This window comes from Haemorhous mexicanus, chromosome 4, assembly GCF_027477595.1.
Source record: "Haemorhous mexicanus isolate bHaeMex1 chromosome 4, bHaeMex1.pri, whole genome shotgun sequence".
Taxonomy (NCBI): Eukaryota; Metazoa; Chordata; class Aves; order Passeriformes; family Fringillidae; genus Haemorhous; species Haemorhous mexicanus.
In genome coordinates, this window is record NC_082344.1 from 52,583,009 (window position 1) to 52,604,988 (window position 21,980).

At 36.6% G+C, this 21,980-nt stretch overlaps 1 protein-coding gene across 2 annotated transcripts; it reads right to left on the bottom strand.

Moving 5' to 3' along the window:
- Window positions 1-3,044: 3,044 nt before the first annotated feature.
- Window positions 3,045-21,738, bottom strand: GUF1 (GTP binding elongation factor GUF1). Of its 2 annotated transcripts, XM_059844897.1 has the most exons (17): window positions 21,551-21,738; window positions 20,467-20,578; window positions 19,367-19,515; window positions 19,091-19,171; window positions 18,681-18,758; window positions 17,787-17,870; window positions 17,280-17,344; window positions 15,384-15,587; window positions 13,738-13,877; window positions 12,481-12,604; window positions 11,984-12,116; window positions 10,458-10,601; window positions 9,399-9,532; window positions 7,448-7,549; window positions 5,345-5,464; window positions 4,421-4,457; window positions 3,045-3,394 (listed from the first exon to the last, which is right to left on the bottom strand). In XM_059844897.1, exons 1-17 carry the CDS (start codon window positions 21,680-21,682, stop codon window positions 3,257-3,259), a joined length of 1,977 nt encoding a protein of 658 aa, XP_059700880.1. In that variant the 5' UTR covers window positions 21,683-21,738; the 3' UTR covers window positions 3,045-3,256. The 2 variants fall into 2 exon arrangements, with proteins under 2 accessions (XP_059700880.1, XP_059700881.1); XM_059844898.1 differs by lacking the exons at window positions 17,280-17,344; window positions 17,787-17,870; window positions 18,681-18,758; ... (2 more) ...; window positions 20,467-20,578; window positions 21,551-21,738 and adding an exon at window positions 14,895-15,040 and having other exon boundaries at window positions 15,384-15,523.
- Window positions 21,739-21,980: the final 242 nt, after the last annotated feature.

Consider the following 21,980-nt stretch of genomic DNA (forward strand, 5'->3'; position numbering starts at 1 on the left):
CCTCTTAGTTTCAAAATTGTTTCATTTCTAATATAAATTGTCATGAGTAAATAGTTCAGAATTTCAGGGAGTGATTAGGCACCAAAGGAGAAAGATAAGAGGTTACTTATGAAGACTTTCTTTGGGAAAGCCCTTGCTGAAAATACTCGCTGCAAGAAAGTACAACTAAGTGTAACTTCAACAATTTAACTTTTCACCCAAATGACAGGCATGTAGTCTTTGTTACAAAATCACATTATCTCCCCAGGGATGTGGCAGGCTCACCTTTCATCTAGATGACTTTTCTAGACTCATCTAGGCTCACCTTTCTCATAAATGGTCTTACAGGGTCCTTTCAAATCTATACTGTTCTCTGATTCTGTGAAATTACAAAAGCATGGAAGAATCTGTCTATGGCAGTGTAGGAAGCCAGGCCTAGTGTTTCAATTCTCAACAGTACATTGAACATCCACATATTGAAAACAGGTTTTCAGCTTTAAGGCTCAGTTTATGCACATGTATTTTTGAAGCATAATGAAACATTGAAGAGAAAAAAGTTGAAAAAACTTCCTTTTAGAAGAATGCTGTTACAGGTAATGTATGACTCAAAATGCAGTGTTAGGTTTGCCATTAGCCTTTACAGCTAAGCAAGTTTATAAACAATTCTATTACAAAAAGCATGAAACTAAAAGTAGTAACGAATTTAGGTTAGTATTAAAGGAATTGAATCAGGTTTTATCTTGATGATCATTATTCTTCATGTGTCAAAATGGAGAATTCTATTGAAACAATATTCTGGTTCTTTATTCCAGCACACCTTTCAGGCATGTGCCTCACTTGGCACCCTTACTCACTAAAGCCCTCTGTGTTCTCAAGATGTTCCAGATCACAGAATTAGTATATTTCTCCCTTTTTAACTACTCCACCCTCTGTGAAATACAGGCCAGTTTAAATACTGGTACAGCAGAACCTGTCTGTTCTTGAGTGGGTCTGGGACTGTTATTGCCTCTTTTAATGCACAGTTTTGGTTGTTCTCCAGCTTGTTTCTCTTGTTACACTATTTTTTAAAAATTTTGAGTGCTATGTTATGTAATATTTTAAGTACTATCACACTGTTTCCATTATTTCATTCCCTAAGATACTTCCAGTAATTTTATGAAATATCATTTCTTCAGGAGAGTACCTTCCAAACTTGTTCACTACTAAGAGCAAGTCAACCCTTTAAGTTGCATGAGATTTAACCTGTTACTCTGCAGTAGTGGCAAAGCAAGCATTTTCAAGTTCAGGAGGTCTTAAAAGTAAATTCTAAGTTAGCCTAGCACATCAAGGTTACCATTGTTCTTTTTCTCATTTTAGGATATTTTCAAAGAAAAGGGGGAAATGAAAAAGTAACTAGATAGAATCAGGTGCATTTATGTCAAAAACTAATGCTTTCTGTACTTTACAGGTACTGACCAGTTCATTTAAAGTTCTTGTTCTGAAAACTGATATATGCACAAGTCCTCTCAGAATTAAGACTACAATTTGTATTTTTTTTCTGCCTCAGGTGACTACAGTAAAACTAAAACAGATTCTTAAGGCAGCTCTTTCCATCTATGTAACTCATTTAAGTAGGTAACATACACTTGATGTGTCTGTCACTCAGCAAGGATATAATTTACTGTTTGGATCATCTCTAGCTCACCTTCAGCTTCTGCCTTATTCCTCAGTACAGAACCAGTGCTTGTACGTCTAGTTCTAGGAGTGGGGAGGACCCTGTTTTAGCTCCTTTGCTCCTAGCATGTGTCCCTGCAGCCGTAGCTCCTTAAATGCTAGCTTTTACAGGGAAGGAATAATAAATGTGTTAGAGAGCCTTTACCCACAGCATCCTTCCTTTCTTCAGGGTCAGTAGCAGCAGCTTAGGTACCTTTATTAAAGGTACAGATACCTTGTTCACATCCAGATCTTTGGTTTTTCAGTGCACCTGAAACAGCTTCAAATAAAATCCCCCAAAACCTGAACAACCACAACCAAACAGAAAAAAAGCCCCAACAAACCAATGAAGTATCAGGATTCCCTCTCCTCTTTTTCTACACTTTAAAACTAATACAGGTTGAAAGGGAACATGTCCTGAACATGTCCTGTTCCATTCCATCCTTCCAAAGATTTTCCTAATTCCTCCTTGTATGCAGACTGAAATAAAATTAGTTTATGATTAAAGTGTAGGTACAAGCCTAAATTTAAGGGCAGGCTTTCCTGGTGATTGAGTACTTTAGTAGGTATGACTAGCAATTTGTTCTCTAATAAATATTTAATAACAAGAAATTAACATTTGTGAAGAGCAAAGCTAGTCCCTGAAGATCAAAAAAATTAATGCAGCTTAAAAGCTATTGGAGGTAGGTAAACAGTTGACAGTTGTAAATACAGTATATAGTAGGGTCATTAACTTGTATTTATAATTGCTTTGTGTACACATCCAAAAGTAACACTTCATGTTATGCACACTACTGCTCACACTGCTGCATTTAACTGGGGATGCACTGACAAACTTTAGTATGTAAACAATATAAATGAAACTTCACCAACTACACCAAGATATGCTATACCAAACCCTCATGTTAAATAATTTTTTTTAAGGCCTGAATTGGACTTACTAGTGGAACAGTTACAGATCCAGTGTTGTAATATATGAAAACTTACCATTTCCCTGAAGTTAAGCACAGCTAGGCTGAACTAATGGTAAATATACACACTTCAACTGGTTTGAAATAAATAGCATGGTAAATTTCAAGAGTTTAGATTTTTTCATCTGATGTTGTTTCCCAGCATCACGATTTACAGCAACTTTAGAGAAAATGAAACAGAAAACAGCTTGATACTTTTGTGTCAACAGTTCAAACTTTAAAAGAAAAAAGCCAAACCAAGCCAGCATTGTTTGTCTATACATACCTTTAAATTATTTTTATAAACTTTTTGCCATGATTCCTCTCTATATATAGATACTTGCAATGCAAAAAACCCCCAAAATTATGTTTAAGTGTTAAAAGTATGAAACCAGTGGAATAAAATGGAAAAACAATATAATGTGAACTTTTAGACGCAGTCAAGTAACTTTAATTTCATAATAATCTACAAATATATGTACATTTTTAAAGTCAATACATCTTCCCACACATACCAAATTCATACCATTTAAAGTCAAGTATGTTCCCTCTCACAGTGATAAATCCTGTATTAGCTCACTTTGCCACTGTCTGCAAAAAGTGACATGATCTGGAAAATCAGATGTCACTGATCTCTATTTGTCAGTTTCTCTCTTTAGAACACGTATAAAGGCATCTCTTGGAACTTCAACATTGCCAATTTTTCTCATCAGCCTCTTGCCTTCTGCTTGCCTCCTTAAAAGCTTCATTCTTCTTGTAATGTCGCCACCATACTGTGAAAAAAAAAATTACTAAGCATAAACTACAACTGCAGCTACAGTACATTCCAGCCACAAAAAACTCAAGGGTTTAAAAATAGTCAGAAAGGCTGGTTATATTTTGACAAAAAAATTACTTTATACTCCAAATAGTTTGGCCTAAAGGCCACTAGTTAAAAAGAACAAGGAATAAAATAAGCACATTAATTTGGACAACTGAGTGTTGAACTCTGTCACCTAAATATATACATTCCTGTAAGCCTGGCTGGCACTAGACAACACATTAGATCCAAATCCCCTTGGAATAGCAGCAAGATACCAGCTCAGATACACTGTGGCATCTTGACTAGCATTAGGTGCTTACATCTAGAAAAATGACCTAAACCCTTGTACAGTGTTGAACAGTCATCTTCCCACAGCTGTGCTTAGCAGAATTCTATTGCAGTTGTGAGAAAGGGACACTTGTTTAATATTTTCCAATATGTTCACTTCAGAGAGTTAAATCCAAGCTAAATAAGAGATGTCACAGTTTTCCAAGAGCTTTGTTGAATCTTGTCCATAGTCAACTACTGCACATTTAAAGCTTTATTACAATGTATTACTGCAAACCTAAGTAGAAGTTTTATCACAATCAAGTCTCAAAAGAAGCACATTTATATTTCCTTTTATGACCTGAAAACCAATTTAGGAAATATAAAGTTACCTATATGCCTATACACACACACACACACACACACACACATATTTACTATGCACCTGCAGCTATTAGAAAACGATGAGGAGATGAAACAGACACACTCAAAGTGTGTGACTGAAAATGCCATTACTTTATCTGATCTACTCTTCAAGCTGCAGCAAGGGGTTACAAGAGTTGGATTTTAAAATAAAAGCTTAAAAGTATCTGTGTCTCCACAGACACTTAGAAGCACAAGCAGAATATGTCTTTGCTGGGGTTCTAGGAAGAGATGGGCAGATCATCTTAGCAGGACTCTAAGGTAACAAATGACAGAAACATGAAGAAAATAGAAAAAGAATACCTACACATTTTGCCACAACATTTTTTCTGTAAGGCTTCAGCCTGCAAAATAAAATAACACATACACCTTAACATGTTAGAACATCTGCATGTGAGGCTAAGTACTTGAGTTAAAATGTTCCTTGTTTTTCTCCTAGTTTTTTAAGATGCTTTGGAATCATAACATTTTCAGGTTTTGTATACAAAATATGAAGCTTTAACAGAAGATGTCATTCACAGTTTTCAATCCTAGAAACATCACTTAGGGCATATAATATGTACATAAAGAAATCACAATCTTGGCTTTTTATCTGAAATTTCTGCTATGACCCACAGGAAGTGTTACATCCCTGTGTATATGCATGTATAAACAAATTTTTACAGCACCTCTGCCTGAATTCTGACCTTTAATTATTTTACCACTATTTAAATCCTATTTAAACAGCAACAGAAAAATGTGATGAGAAACACAACATCAAGGAAATGGTTTGCTTTAAAGAAGGGTGTGCTAGGAAAATGTTTTTGTGTTCAGCTGCAACATATTTCCTTTGGAACAGCACAAATCAGCTATTTTTTTGCTGACTCTCACAGCAGAGTATTCCACAACTAGTAATTTTTTTCAGTAGTAAGAAACTTTTTCTACTGCCAAAGAGGAAGTAGACACATGTTGGAAGTTACACTTTATCCACTAAGTGCAATTCTGACTCCGAGCAATCTAAAATAGAAATACAATTTCTTTGTATAAATTTAATTCAAAATTTTTAGTCAATAGTCACTGCTCAAATGTGTTTTTTTTCTTCAAGTAGCATATATCAAGAAAAATACCACTTTATAGCAAAATCAAAGTCCTGTAACGTATACAACCAGGTAAGACTTCACCAGTCTTTATTTTACATATCTTAAAATACAGACAGAAAAAAAAAGAAGGGGAACAGAAGGGCTTCACTTACGTTTCTCTTGCAATGATTTTTTTGCCAATGGCAGCCTGGATGGCTATTTCAAACAACTGCCTAGGAATAGTCTCTTTTAAACGTTCACACAGGAGTTTACCAGCAGCATAGGCTTTATCACTGAAAAGAAAGGTCAGCAACACTAAAAATATATCCATAAATCAAACTGTTTGATTGGAGGATTTTAGTATAGGTTTTCCTCTTCTTAACTCAGAAGATAAGTTGATCAAATTTTACATCTAATAAGTGGTCTCTGTATGTCACCTGTTTCATACTAACAGGTGATAAGACTGTATTAACCTCAGTATATAACATCATATAAAGTATTTATAAAAAACACCATTATCCATCCACACTGACTATCCTTCACAAATGAAGACATTTTGAATACTGCCACAGCTTCAAGTGAAATTTTAAACTAGGTCAAGGAGAATTTTCATTAATTGTAGGCCCAAGCAATCAAAATATACATATTACAGAATGCTTTCAAAGTCTGGTTTTATATCACAAGAAAAAAATAAATTAACATACTCTTGTCATCAGCTAATAAAAATTATCTAACTATATTCGGCATCTGCATATGCTTCAGGTTTTGGAAAGAGAAAACAACAAAAGGTCTAAAGAAGCTACTAACAGATACTTTCATAAGCCATTAGAAAGAAATAGGTCTTTCTGCATTAAAATATCCATATTTAGCAGACTTTTTTTACCAAAATACATGTTTTCAGGTAGTGGCAATGTGACTCCTTGCTACCTGTACAGAGCAAACAGTTTAAAACACTAAGTACTTTAGTCATGTTCATTGAGTGTTACAGTTTTAAGAGGTACATAATTTACTTACACAGTAAGAACAATATCTTAATACCAAGCTTACACTAATCTCTGTAATGCTTTCTCTAGAAATGTTATTCAGCATAATTCTTACAGATGGCAGTTTTTACAGTGGGAAGACTGAGAATACCTGCAGCAAGAGCAAAATTACTGCAACTATGAGTTAAAAAAAAAAAAAAAAACAACTGAAATCTAAAGCAAATAGAAAGAAAGGTTGGCAGTTTTCGTGAGTAAAAGAGTTCAGGGTATGGGCTAAATTGATCAAAAAATACATGTTAAAGCAATAACTAACTTTTGCAGGGTGGCCAACTCCATTTTGCATCTTTTCAGGTAGATTGCTAAACACTGCATGCTTATGAGAAATGCATTAACTAGCAAGTGTATGCAAGACAGTTACTCCCCTTCAGCCCCATGATCCTTCTCAACAAGGCAAGGGGTTTATTTTCCTATGTAAGCCTTCTGGAGTTACAGAATTCTAAGGATTTCAAGATGGCAGTTATGTAAAAAAAATATGAAAATATACAAATATTTAGCAACTACTAGTATTGTAAGAAGGAAAACCAAACAACCCACAAAGTAGGCATTATTGGAAAGGGATGCTGAAGTTACAGAAGGGAGCCTTGTAAAAACTTTTTGAGAAGATAGGGGACAAGCTGGAAACAAGAAAGGCATTATTCCCACCTCTAATGCCTGAAATGTTCATAGAAATGGAATCACTTTAGCAAAAAAATTCTGAGGTAACTGCATCCAGTAAATATGAAAATTCTCCTGGTACTCTGTCTAGAAACAAGGTAACAACAAACTTCTATGGAATAGGATTTACTGGAAGAACAAAATCATTTTTTGTCAATATTAAGCATCATAAATGATTCATCTTGTATCTCCTAGACTGGTCAGCACTTAAATTTTTCCAGCCCTTTAGAAGATTGGCATTTTGCATTTATTTCTCTCTGCCCTACATTTTCCACAAAAATATTATATCCAGTACTTAAGCTGAGAAAAGGAAGTAAAAAAATTGCTATTAATTATGGTATGTATTTCTAATTTTCATACTACAAAATGCTTATCTTTTTCAGTGGTAATGAAGGTGGTCAGATGGAAAAATCTTCAACGCTCATACATATTTTTCATATCAAGAGTAACACATATACCTAGAGTAATTTAGAATCATATAAGCATTTAAGTCAGAAAAGACCTTAAGATCATCAAGTCCTATTAATAGACAATGTTTTCATTGTTATTCCTTCTGAATAAGGAATTCAGTAAACCTACTTGTGTATGATAGTTGCCAGTTCTTCAACTGGATTACCATTTAGAAGGATATCCATTTTGATTAGGTCTGCTGATTGGTAACCTGCATCTTCATAATCAAAACTAAAAAAATAAAAGCAGTTCAAAAATTAGTCATGATATTGCTTAAATTGTATTTTGCATTCTTTGTTCTATAGATTTTAAAGAAATATTTCTTTATAAAACACTTGAACTTTTTAATATAATGGAAGTAAAGTTTTCAGTAGTCTCTCAGTCTATCTTCACACTAGAAAGGTACTGCACCTAATGTCCCCTCCAATGCAGAAAGTTGTCATCTTGACTTCGAGGACCTTTTTCCAATCTAATGAGCAATTAGAAATCTACATGCTTGTTAAAGAACCCTTCAACACAGCTTTTGAACACTCAATGTCCTGAATGTCACAGGAATCAAACACCAATCCAGGACTGTCTTCTTTTCATCCTCTCATTTAACAAACTTTTTATGTGACCCCTATTATCACTGCCTCTGACAAATAAGTTTTTCACTTAGTTTCGAAACCAGATTTCTTCTTTGGTAGGTTTAGACCTTGCTGTCTGTTGGTTTGCAAAAATTCTTAAAATGGGAGAGATGCAGAGGTGATGTATGCAATAGACAGACAGATAGATAGACAAACAGATGGATCTTGTGTGTATAATTGTGGAGGATCATCAATATCACTGTAATGTGGTCAAATCTGAAATACCAGACCACTTTTATTTCAAAGTGCTTCTATCTCAGTTGGCTTAAAAACCACAGATGTATGAATGGATCCATATAACAGAAATATGATTACTGAGAGCACTACATACACAAGCTGGATTAAGGAGTCAATTAGGAAATAAAAACTAACAAATAAATAAGATAATTCAACATTGTTGGGAATTATCCCTGAATCAAAGGAAACCCAGCATAATTCTGCTAATGAGATAGGTTCTTGATAAACAGGTTAGGTTTTATGTAGTGGGGGAGCTAAATCCAGAGAGGAAATTCAAAATTTTCATCCCTCTGTTTCTTCTGCCTTGCCTCTCCACTTTTGTTTATGCTTTTGCTGCATATATATACATACATATATATATATATATATATATATAAAAACCTGGGTAAGAAAAGTCTTACTTACATTTATAAGACATAACTAAAGAAAACATAAACTCAAAGCAAATTCAGTCCTTCAATAAAATTCATTTTTACGTTTATAAAATAAATAATGTCATTAGGTATACCAGTTCCTAATGTGCAACATATGCCATTAATGACATCTCAACATACCAGGTTGTGAGGGCCATTGAGCCTCCTGGGGCACATCGCCATGCAAGATTTTCACTTCCCTTAAACTCACAAAGGCTCTTCACAAACATCTGAGCACTGAACTAGACCCTGAATTCATAGCAGCCACCCACAACAGAAAATTTTGTCTCAAAATACACATGATTTTCTTTTTTCACATAATAAAGCATGTATATAAAGTAAGTACTGTTTGTTTTAAATACCACATTGTTTTTACTAACTTTAAATAATCAATGCGGTTATTTTCCTTTTTCCACCAAGAGACAGTTCATACAGGAAGTAGTACAGTTTCAGTGATTCCATTGAAAAAAATTGTACAATGTCACTTCAGACAAGGACAAACCATTTAGGTCTTACTCATATAGATGAGTCAGCACCATTCCAGAAGGTGCCCTTGAAAAATACACACATTGCTAAAGACAATGATTTTTAGGTAGTGACACACTTTTCATGTTTTTCAGACTTATTTCCATCCATTTTCACAGTGAATCTAATCCATTCAAGGTGAAGAGAGACTAGATTTGCAACACCACCATTAAGGAATATTCTTTACTTTTGCCCTTCCACAGCTGTTCCTCAGGCCTTTCTTTACCATACCATCCCCCTTCAGGGTCCAGGGTGGGAGGAGGAAAAGGGGGAACATACCTTGCATAGCCAGAAGACAGAGACTTAAGAGCATCATAAAAATCCACCACAATTTCATTCAGTGGAAAGAAGTATTTTAGCATAACCCTGTTTTCATCAATGTACAACAGATCTTTCTGGACTGCCCTACGATCCTGGACAAATAAAAATAGTTTCAGTTTCCCTTGAAATTTTCTACAAAAAAATACAAAGCAAATTAAAATGAACAGCAAACAAGCTACACAAGAGAATCCCTGTACTTAAGCCCCAAAGTAACTTTCTCATAGGCAGTTTCCTGAAGTCCCAGGACAAACTGCAGCAGTGTAACAAATGAAGTAGTTATAACTTAACCAGAAATTCAATTCAAGCCTTTCCTCTCTAAATGCTGAATTTCTGAAATTCTTAACAGCTTCTGCTTATTGCTGCCACAGTAGGACTTGCAGGCTCATCTTCTTTCCTCCCCAGAAGGGTGTTCTTAAAGTTATTTTAAAAATTCTTTTCAAGAGATTTTTTTCTTCACTGTACTGCTTTGTATTATGCATTTGGAATGTTAAAAGCTAAGAAAAAATTGTGAAGAAAAAATATAAACACAATAGGCATGGCAGTTAAAACATTTTCCATTAGAAGTATTCCAAATACAGTTAGACAAATTTGGCCATCGCTATCCTAAATTTACTTTCAGTGAAGCACTGAAAAAAGTACATGGACACATAGTCAGAAGTGTTGGCAGAAGTTATATTTCCATGAATATACTTCTAAAAAACCCAATACATCTTATGCCCCTGCTGCAGACTCCATTGTTTCAGGAGAACAGAACTAGCTATGAATTAGTCTCATACAGACCAAGCACTTTCTTGTCACTGAACTTCATCATTAACTTTTCAATTTATGGATTCTGTAGTTCAGAATTTTACAAATAAAATGTTAAAAATTATTTTATCTTTCAAAAGTATTGAATAAGTACTTCAAAGATACTATTTAAGTAGTAATATTTATTATCATACTATCTTGTGTCTTCACTTTAAGTATGAGGTCAAGAGCTTAGTAATGCAAAAGAAAAAATTACAATTATACACCAACCTGACACAAGGTAATTATTTTCCCAATATATTCATGAGGTGTTACAATAGTACCAAGAACAGTTGGTTCCAAATATTCTGATACTGAAAGTTTATCAGGAAACTGAGCAGGGTTGATAATGGTAATCTGGTCTTTTCCATACTCCTGAAAACAACAAATAAACCAGATATTCTAATTTTGGAAGTAAAATGACCAGCAAAGGAGACAAATATAGCATTGAAAAAATGCTAAAAAATGTTTCAATTGCCTGAAAACATTGGTGCATTATGCAACACAAGTTTAAAACAAGGATGATTTTTGAAGTGATTTTTATAAAACATATAGAAGTCCATTATCAGCATATCCTTAAATATCATTATGCAGAAATTAGCTTTTGACTTGGGAAATGATAGAAATACAAAAAACCTTTCAATCATCTTTCCATGTCTCTCTCTCCCCTGTAAATTGAGGATCTTCCTTCTTTCTTCATCCTGATCCTCTAAGTTACTATTACACAGCTTCAACAGAAAACCTGCTCTAAATATTTTAGAGTTCAGTCATGGGAACTTTCTTCTCTGAGTAGAACTTTGGGTTCAGGCTCCCTCACATGCTGAAGTGGACTTAGAAATGAAGTTTTAGTGGACTTAGAAATGAAGTTTTTGATTCCTGTGTAAGTGCTTTCATTACCTAGTTTTTCCAGTCCAACATCCCAGTAAGGGCTGGAGTTACCCTTCTGAGATAAAAGGAAGGTTATGTTGCTTATTGTGGAAATGCAACTTCCCTCTCCTCCAAAGCAAGTGATTACATCATTTCCACTGACAGAGACCCAACTTCCATCATTGTTTGAAAAGAATCCCACCTCAGCAGTCCAGAATCACACACCAAAGGTGTCAACTACTTTATTCAGCTGCTATACTGCCTCAGTAAGAAACAAAAAACATCCAGAGAGATCAAAGGTCTATGTCTCACACCTTGCAAGTACAGAAACCTTTCTTATACAAGTTTTTTGTAATTTACAGGACAATCAGCCAGTCAATTTGCAGCCTCCTCTGTCAGCAGGTGCTCTAAGTCTACCTCTTTCTCTCTAGAGAACTCAAACACAGTAATTCTATTTGCATTCAGTTTAATGAAGTTAGCACATGCCCATTTAATTGTGATCAAAAAAATATCACTTTCTTTCACCAGCCCCCGCCAATCTACAGTATCATCACAATCTATTCCTTGAAATGTTCATGTTTTCTGACGGATGAAGCCTGGAAGATTATTTCACCTGCTTTTAATGCAGTTCAGTCAGTAAGCACTTAAAAGAATACAGCAAGATATGTGTCCTATACTCCCAATTTTCAAGGAAAAGTATAAGAAATAAAAAGAGAGTGCTTGAAATGAAAGGGGAAGAGCATTTTAACATCCTTAAAAAAATTAAAAACTTTTTAAGTAATATACTGGTGTTTCTAATGCTTACTATAAAATACAGTACTAGCCTACATTTAAAAAGAGAGTCTAGATGTTTATTAGATTTACATAATTTTTTAATGAATTTAACATACCTTTATCAACTTTGCTGAGGAAAGAACAGCTTTATATGGAACAGTAGGTGCAGTCAAAATAACAGACATGTTATACTCTTGCTCCAAACGCTGATTAAAGACTTCCATATGTAGAAGACCAAGGAAACCCAATCTGGAAAATAAATACCCTATTGGTAAAAGTATTTGTGTATCCCCTGGAATGTCACAGTGGTCTTTTTCACCCTCCAGCATGTTTACAGTGCTAGTATGGCATTATCAGGCAGAGCAAACAACCTTCAAGGGACCAAATAATCCTACAGTTGAATTAAGTCTTGGAGAACAAAAACAATTGATCACAAAAAATTTCATTCTCTGTGCAAACAGAGAATATAAAAAAATCAAATGCTTTTGATCTTTATCATTAATTTGAATTACAACTTCTAATTTTGAATTAAGTTTAATTCTACCTTCAGTTTATTTAAACATGCAATAACTTATGAACAGTTTCAAAAATGAAAGCAGCACAAAAACCTCACCTCCATCCAGCTCCTAAGGCAAGGCTACTGTCACGATGAACAGTTACACTGGAGTCATTCAATGTCAGCCTTTCCAAAGCACTTTTGAGATTATTATATTCTGTTTGATCTACTGGATACATTCCTGTCAAAACATATTAAACAGAAGTGAAGCAACAGAGAGCTTTAGCTACTGTGTACCTGGCTTTCAAATATGCCACTTACAGTTAACAGAGTAATAAAATCAGGAATAGTTACTTTCTGCTCCATCAGTTTTTAAATGTGAAAAACAACATAAGGATTCTTTATTTCTCAAAAAAACCCCAAAATTAGTCAAAACATAAAAATGTTTTAGATTACCTCAGAATTAACATCTAAACCATAATGGTAGGATCACTGTACTCATCTAATCCTTCACATTTGTGGAAGATTCACAGTTGAGTATAACCACTGTTTTGCAGTGTAAATGCATAGACTTCACTGAGATGTTCCCTCAAAGCTAAGAGTGAGTGAGAAATAAAAAGCATCATTTCAAAGTTGCAAATATTTCTCTATTCTTTTGAAATGAATAAAAACAGCTGTTTGTATAACTACTGCCTGAAATAGATTCTACTGTATCACTTTTCACATCCTTGTATGCTCAGAAAATGTCATCTGCATCACAATACAACACACATGCACACAAAAACATCATCTACTTGCCTAGTCTCCATGAGACAGTGTGAGTGAGTTCTACACACTGCTTCACAATAGGTCTAGAAAATTATTTACAGAATTTGTTCTAAAGCCACCTTCTGTAGCTTTTGTGTTGTTACTGGAGCTAGTGGCAACAGCTCAACGGAATTATTCAAGCTCAAAAAGTCAAATATTTTACAGGATCATTCTGCATATTAGCTCTGGCAGTTTACCACGTTTAACAAAAATGAAAAAGTTGCTAAATTTTAAAGGAAAAAACAGAATAATTACAGAAACCTGATTATCAAATACTTCTCGCTTTTTTTTTTTAATTTCAATCCTTCTTTTCCAACTACTAAAGAGTTTACTGGCATTAGAAACAATAATCATGTCTGTATTGTATTCATGCAAAACCAGTCAGCATTTATTACTAATCCTGCTAAGTCACAGGGAAAACTCACAAATCTACATAAGTGATGCACCTCAGCTAAAATTCTAATCCTCCCAACTCTTAATATACATGTTTTCTTTTAAAAGGTCTAACAGCTCTTATTCTTGTCAATGGAAAAAAGTAACTCCACTTTATATTGATGTACTCCTCACCTGCAAAAACCATTGGCTTTGCTGACTTAAAGCCAGGCAAAGGCTCCACTGGCTGTTTATACAAAAACAGTGTGTCTCCTATTTGGGCTTCCGTGACTTCTTTCATTCCAGCAATCAGGTATCCCACCTGTCCTGCATAGCTAAATAAAATTGTTATTATATGGACATGACTGTTGGCATTAGCAGTATTTCTACTATTTCGCTACTTGATTTAGCCCACCCAGAAATAAAAATAAATCACTCCCTAAAAAGCCCATTGCCAAAGTCCAGAAGTGAGATTTAAGTTGTTTCACCTCTCAGTTGTGAACAGTCTCAACTAGCTCTTTTTCTGTTACAGCTGAACAGTACATTTATGATCCTGGATTTTGAATACTGTGTTGCTCTCAGTTTAAAAGCTGGAGCTAGACCCTTGAGAAGCTCCTAAGACACAGAAACCAGAACAGTTCCCACCTGCCAGCGCAGCAAGTTTCATATACCAGTAGGATGAAACTAGACAAACACTTTCCATCAGCACATTATGCTAACAGGAGGGGAATAAATGGTAAATACTAAATAAAACACAGTACTGGTTTTGGCTGGGATGGAGTAGCTTTCTTCAAAGCAGCCTAGTATGGAGCTGTGTTTTGGAACTGTGACTAAAACAAGTGTTGAGAACGTACCAATGTTTAGGTATTGCTTAGCAAGCCCTCTGGATTTCTGGCTGTGCCCTTGCAAGCAAACAGACTGGAGGTGTGCAAGAAACTGGGAGGTGACACAGCCAGGACAACAGACCCAAACTAGCTAAAAGAGCATTCCATACCACAGACTATCATGCTTAGCAATATAAAAGAAGTGTAGTCTTTCCAAGACTTGTAGACTAGCAGGACATCAATCTGCTTGTGGGAGGTGGTGAATAATGGACTGTCCTTGCATAATTTGCTTTTATTTCTTTTTTTTTTTCCCCTCCTTCATTTATTAAACTGTCTTTATTTCATTCCACAGGTACATCCTCAGTTCTCATCCTGCTAGGGTTGGGGAGTGAGCAGGGGGGGCTGGCTGGGTTGCTGGCTGGGCTCAACCCACCAGACACAGTAATGTAACCCGAGAATGCCCCAAATAAAGTCATTAACATGTATTTGGATGCAAACTGGTAAAGCTTCTCCACTAATTCTAAGTACCTGATTTTCTTCCCATTGCTGCCATTGAGAAGCCAGTTTCTGGAAGCTGTTGCATTCATGGATTTTAACTTTTCCACCCTCAAAATATGCTGCAGCAATAACTAAGATGAAGCCCCATTCCCTTCCACTCTCAAACAAGGCAGTTCCTAGAAATAAATTGGACAGCTGAATAAGAATATTGAACATTAGCCTTTAAACACCTAGCTGTCCAGATGTTCCATGTACTACAGGAGATAATGGATTCTTCCCACAGCAATGCCCAAAAAGCACTCCCTAAAACCTTCTGCTTCAGTATGTCCAAAATAAAAAATGACACAGAGCATTAAATTACAAATAGTAATTATTAAAAAACCCACCACCAAAGAACAAAAACAAAAATCTAGACATCTCCCAGCTTTCACCTCTCAAAGCAAAAATCAAACAGAAATGCAGGACATTGTGGCTTACCCCAATATATAATTTGTTCCACTGTATGAAATTTTTACTTACAGCTTATGTGTTGGCTGTTCATTTGGAGTCAGAATTCCAACTTCATTAACCTCATATCTTTTCTTAGTGTGTGCAGACACAATTTTCTGTCCCTTTGCAATCTCCCCACCAAAGAGTGCAATATTAGCTATGACACCTCGGTAGTGGTCAAAGGTAGAGTCAAATACTAAGGCTTTCAATGGATCAGCAGTATTACATTGGGGTCTGTCACAAAAAAAAATTAGAACAATATATTATGCAGTGTGTTTTCATTCAATATTGAATAAGCAAGCATGCCCACCCCAAATACTTCCACAGAATCACACTAGGTTGGAAGGGATTTCCAGTATCACCTGATCCAACTTTTCTTGGCAAAAACACAGGCTTAACAAGATGGCCTAGCAAGCTGCCCAAACAAACCACAGTGTCCAGTGTTGGGCAATCCACCACTTTCCTCGGAAGATTATTCCAATGGCTCTTTGTAGCTACTGTTTAAATACCAGGACACAGCAAAAGGATTCCCTGAAGCCTTCTTTTTTCAAGGCTGAACAAGTCCATTTTTCTCAACCTCTCCTCAAAGGGCAGACTGTCCAGTCTTTCAGTCATCTCTCTGGCCCCTCTTTAGCCGGTCCACATTTTCTGCACAGAAAGGACCAAAACCGAACACAGTATTCCAGGTGTGGACCGACCATCAGTGAGCAGAGTGGGATAATGACTTTTTTATCTCTGCTGTTGATGTCCCTGTCCTTGATGTCCCAAGGCAACCCAGCATGCTCTTGTCTTTCTTTGCTGCAGCAGCACACTGTTCACTCACATTGACTTTGTTGTCCCAAAGACCTCTGGGTCCATTTCCACAGAGCTGCCCCCCAGCCTGTGCTATGCTCCTGAATAATGTATTCCCAGGTGCAAGACCTTTGCATCTGTTGAATTTCATAGGGTTATTTTTAGCCCACTCTTCCAGCCTATCTAGCACTTCCTGCAAAGTTGCTCCCACTTTCTGAAGTGTCTACTTCCCCTCTCAGTTTGGTATCACTGGCAAACTTCACTAGGGTACACAACTTCCAGATCACTTATGATGACAAGAAACAGCATTGCACCCAATGTGGCAGACCCTACTTGTGGCCAGTCTGAAAAGGAGCTATTTACCACCACTCTCTGGGTGCAGTCTGTCAGACAGCTCCCATGACACAGACAACTCCAGACTGTAACACAGTGGTTTCTCCAGGAGTCTGTGAGAAACCTTATCAAAAACCTTAAAGATCCAGGTAGAGAGAAATCCAGGCAGCCAGTGTCCACCACTCACACTACACAGCAGCTTACTCTGCTGTAGAAGGTGATCAGGTTTGTCAAGCACAATATGCCCTTGGTTAATCCCTGTTCACTTTTCCCAATCACTTACTTCATCTGACTCATGATAGCCCCCAGGAGGATTTGTTCCATACCATTTCCAGGGACTACAGTAAGACTGATGGGCCTATAAATTCCTGGATCCTCCTTTAAGCTCTTCTTGTAAATTGGACACTAGCATTCTTCCAGTCTTCTCTACGACTTCTCAAAGATTACAAAGAGCAGCTTTGCTCCTGTAACAGTTCACATACCAACTCCTTTGCTGATAGTGGGTCAGTGCATCAACCTGCATTTTTGCTCCCCAGGCCTAAAGCTCAACGGTGCTGGTAAAGATAGAGGTGAAAAAAATTTTCCTCTGCTTTTCAGCCTCGCTGGTGACTAATTCACCTCTCCTGTTTAAGCACAAGTCACTATTTTCCTTCTGTTTCTCCTACATCTCTCTATAAAATATTTTTTTTAAATTAGATGCATATTAAGTGTAAAACTACTACCAATACTGTATAAATGCAACTCATGGTTTTCTAATTACTTTATAACATTAATTAGATATATAATCAAATACAGACTTACGGTGGTATCTTCTCAATGACCTTTTGAAGAACTTTTTCAACATTTGTTCCTTGTTTAGCAGAAATCTAAAACAAATCCAACCACAACTATATAAGACACATCTTACACTTATTAATTAAATAGTGTCATGTTTACTTAGACAGTTTGAGTGGCACCCACCCATAAAAGCATTCAAAAGGACACTCATTTAGAATGCTATTACTAAGAAATACTGTTTTGTCTTTTGTGAATGGAAATTATTTTTATGATAGTAACGAAAACCATTTATGGATTGACAGTGAGAAACAATTTAAAATCTCAGATTCCATTCTATTAAAAAAAACTAGAATTTTTAGCTGAAAGTTATTTTCTCCACTATTACAGGAGACAAACTTTAAAGAAATTCTTATGTCAGACAAGAACAGGCAGACAGATAGGACAGATAGCACTCTCTTAATTTACAACATGCACCGCAACTCATGAGTTACAAAGTTGTATCAGCCATGTTATAAAACTTAGAGGTCTTACCCTTATACATTCATCTGTAGGGATATCAAATAGCTTCTCAATTTGTTTTTCAACTCTTTCAGGGTCTGCATTTTTCAAGTCAATCTGTAAAACAAACTGCTAAATATGCAAGCAATCACACCTCCCACATCATACAGTACTGTATCTTTCAAAAGTACAGCAAAGAACCTTTATGTATTTATGAGTAAATATTGTCCATCTTTAGCAAAAGATCCATATTAACTTTATAAAGTCTTCCTCCCTTGATTTTGGGAAGGATCCCATCTGTAACCAATGTAGTTTTGGCTTGTTTCATTAGGGAAAACACCTTTGTCCAAGAGTTGGCAAAAATCTTTAGTTTACAAAGTAATTTGAAATCATTAAGTGCTACCTACACTGTTTATAGGATCACATATTAAGTGCAATATAAATCTAAAAAAAGCAATTAACATAAGCTGAGCAGTAATTAATCTTGTGATTCCAATAACACAGCTCTCAAAATTTTATAGAAAATAACACTTAGAATTTCATTTAAAATTAAGACTCCACTTTTTAAATATTGAGCTCCTAGTCATGTCATTTCCTCAATATTAATGAACTTTTAACATCACCAATTCCAACCATAAACCCAGCACTGCAAAGTCCACTACTAAGCATGTCCTTAAGTTCTACATTTTTAAATACCTAAATGTATTTCATGAAATTAAAAATTTCACAGCAGTTACTGTAAAATTTTACACAGACAGCACATCTAGAAAATTCCTATTACATTCTAGTAATGTTATATCTAAATCCTATAAATATTATAATAAATAACTTTGTTATGTACTTCTCTTCAAGGTTACATTTCTGATCAGCACTATACACATTTAAACAACCCAAGTATTTACCAGAAAATGCTAAAAACTTTATTACCTTATTTATGACAGGAATTATTGAAAGCTGTGCTTCAAAGGCGAGATAGAAGTTTGCCACTGTCTGAGCCTGAATACCCTAGAAAATAACATTGTAACATTTAACAGAAAACCTCTCCCCCTCAGTTTTGGTGTGGTTTTGGGGAGTATTTTTAGGCATACTACACAATTGAAGATTACTCTGCTATTCTATCAATGCTTTCATTTAGGAGATGGATAAATAAAAGGTGATTGATTATTTGCAACTGCTTTAAAATCCCATTACTCTTTTTCTGCAGTGTAATACCTTCATGGAGATAGACCAGGGTAAAAACACTGCCAGAAAAACTAAAAAAATCCCACAACCTACTTTCCCTCTAGCTTAAGGAAATCCTGAAATACTAAACAGAAACCAAGAATTAAGTACTACACCTCATTTGCATCCACTACAAGTATGACACCTTGACAGGCAGATAGTGACCGTGATACTTCATAGCTGAAATCTACGTGGCCCTATGGAGAAAACAAATGTTTACAATTTCAGGTATTTTTGCAAAGATTTCTGTACTACATTGTTTTCTTTTGTATATAAGTTCACATTCTTATAAAAGAGGAATTGAATGAACACAGAAAGCCAGAAATCTCCTACTTAAAACTATAAAGACATTTAGATTTGTGTGATTTCAACACTGTTTATATTTAACTTACTGGTGTGTCAATAAGATTTAAGAGGTAGTTTATTCCTTCATGATTGTAAAAGAGAGATGCAGATTGGGCTTTAACTGTTATTCCTCTTTCACGCTCCACTTGAAGTTTATCCAGCACTTGTTTGTTACGGTCAGTTTTAGAAATTGTACCTAAAAATAAGAAAAAAAAAAAAAAAAGCTTTATTACCTAATTTACTACATAAATCTTGAAAATGCCATTAACCAAAAGTTAACCAAGAGCAAATGAAGATTTCCCATACAATTAAGCTAAACAAAGATTTTCAATCAAAAGCAAAACAGTGCATCAACTCTTTACATTTGTCAAATAACGTTTACACAATAAAGTTAAATAAGACACTATCCTGAATAAGCACGATAAAAAACATCACCTAAGAGATTAAGAAGAAGCAAAAATTCCCTTGAATTGTAAATAATTTTGATACTTAAGGAAACTTCCCCTCCTATCACTGAGGAAGAGCAGCCTACAGCTCTAAAATCAACCTCAAGTGCCAGACTAGCATTACCATAGAGTGACAAACCTGAATTCAAAATCTCATTCTGTCACAGGCATCAGGCAAAAATGCTCATGGTGATGATACATGGGAGGTAATCATAAAAAATAACTTTGATCAGAAGTTTCTCTCCCTGGTTTTGTTTCATTCACCCTTAAATGACAGTCCAGAACTCCCAAGTCATGAGAGTCCCATCCCTTCTGTCGACATCAACCACAGGCAGTAAACATCATAAACTTAACATGTACTGTTCTAACAGATGACTGGCTAGAATGACAGGAGTGACATCTTGAACAAGGAAAATGTTGAAACAAGGAACATCTTCAAACTCCTTTTTAGTCTCTTTCCAAAATATGTACTTCTTTAAATGAATTACACACCTCATGCCTACATGTAGGCATGAGGTGTGTAATGATGATCTCAACCACAAAGTCCGTTTATCTGTAGCACTACACAACTGAGAGCTTAAAAGCCTTCAAGCAACACTAGGAGAGAAAACATTAGCAATTTTAGTATTAATCAATGGTACAGTAACTTAAAATGCCACCTTCCATGCCAAGAAAAGGTAGTATAAAATGAGAATGCTTACCTGTAATTTCCAGCAATCTGTCTGCCAGTGTACTTTTGCCATGATCTACATGAGCTATAATACTGAAGTTTCTAATGCTTTCAACAGGATACGTTGACATATCTATTTTTTCCTGAAAAACAGGAATTTATTTTCATAAATCAAGGTTACAGTCTCTGTATAGCATATGACCTGGCCTTTAAAAAACAAAATTAATTCTTTTAATAATTTTTCTCTAGAAGAAGCACAGGTTGAACAGAGATAGAAAAGCTTGAATTGTCATTTGTTTGAAATGTCAGCATTTCACTTTAGTCACATAGACACATGTATTCTTTTATCACTAAACAATCATGAACTAAGCTGGAAACATGTAAAAGGTACTATGTTTCTAGGTACCTAGGGAGCTGGAAAACTTTGTTTTACAGTTTCACATTGATGACACTACGAAACTTAAGGATTAAGAAAACTGGATTCAGGGCCATTAAGGACATCATTCTTCACAAGCACGATATGAATACAGACCCATTACCTAGAGACTCAGGGAGTAGTGACTTTATCACAAGGAGCAAGCAGACGGTGGAAAAGGATGCTATAGTGTGGAAGAAGCCATATCCACTGCCTAAAAGTCATATGGTCGTCTTTTAATTCGTATTCTGTTGGTTAAATGATTCCCTCACGTCTTATGCTAGTTAGAAAGCATGGTCTCTTTCTCTTGAGTCGGTGGGTTTCTTGGGTCTGTGGTCATTATCTTCCCCTGCCAGAACTACCTTTTTATCCAGTCAGAGCCGATTTAAGCACACTTGCTCAGTTGGCTTTGTCAGCTCTTTCCTTATCCTGGGAGCTCTGTCCTTCTGGCCGGTGAATTCGGCATTCTTTGTGCCTTCTTTTAACAGTACATCCTCCTCTCCAAGCTCTGTTAACCCGTCCTTAGAACTGAGATCACTGAAACACGTCAAGCCCTACACCTTAGCAAGGCAGTTCTACCAAGGATTAACGCATCCTTCTCACTCCTGGACGCCAGCGTGGGCTGCCTGGCAACGCGGCGAGCCCAGGGGGGCCGGCAGCAGCCGGCCTCGGGCAGGAGCCTGGGCTGCCCGGGACTCACCTTGCCGCGGGAGCTGTAGGGCCGCCCGCACGCCGCGGGCAGCCAGGCCGGACGGCAGAGCGGGGCGGCGGCGGGGCAGGGGCTCGGCAGCCGTGCCCGCCAGCGCAGCGCTGCCCTGCCGGCGAGGGCCATGGTGCTGGCGGCAGCTCAGCCCAGCTCAGCCCGGCTCAGCTCAGCCCTGCCAAGCTCAGCCCTGCCCAGCCCAGCTCGCCATGGGCCGCTGGCCTCAGGCCGCGGCGGGCGCGCCGCGCAGGGCGGGCCAGCGGCCCGGAAGGGACGGGGGCGGGACGGGGGCGGCGGGCGGGCCGTGACGCGGCGGAAGCGCTGCCGGGGCACTCTGTGGTACCGAGAGATGCTGCAGTCGTGAATTGCTGCACTTCTAGCATTATAGATGGGATTACTGCGTGCCATGCCTGCTGCTCTGCTGGCA

What these genes read in the sequence shown, in the direction of transcription:
- GUF1 (XM_059844897.1), bottom strand. Translation starts at nt 21,682, where the DNA reads ATGGCCCTCGCCGGCAGGGCAGCGCTGCGCTGGCGGGCACGGCTGCCG. An exon ending in TTGTAGTGGATGCAAATGAG is followed by an intron (nt 18,759 to 19,090) that starts GTGTAGTACTTA and finishes GTTATTTTCTAG; the next exon opens with GGTATTCAGGCTCAGACAGT. An exon ending in CTACAGATGAATGTATAAGG is followed by an intron (nt 17,345 to 17,786) that starts GTAAGACCTCTA and finishes GATTTGTTTTAG; the next exon opens with ATTTCTGCTAAACAAGGAAC.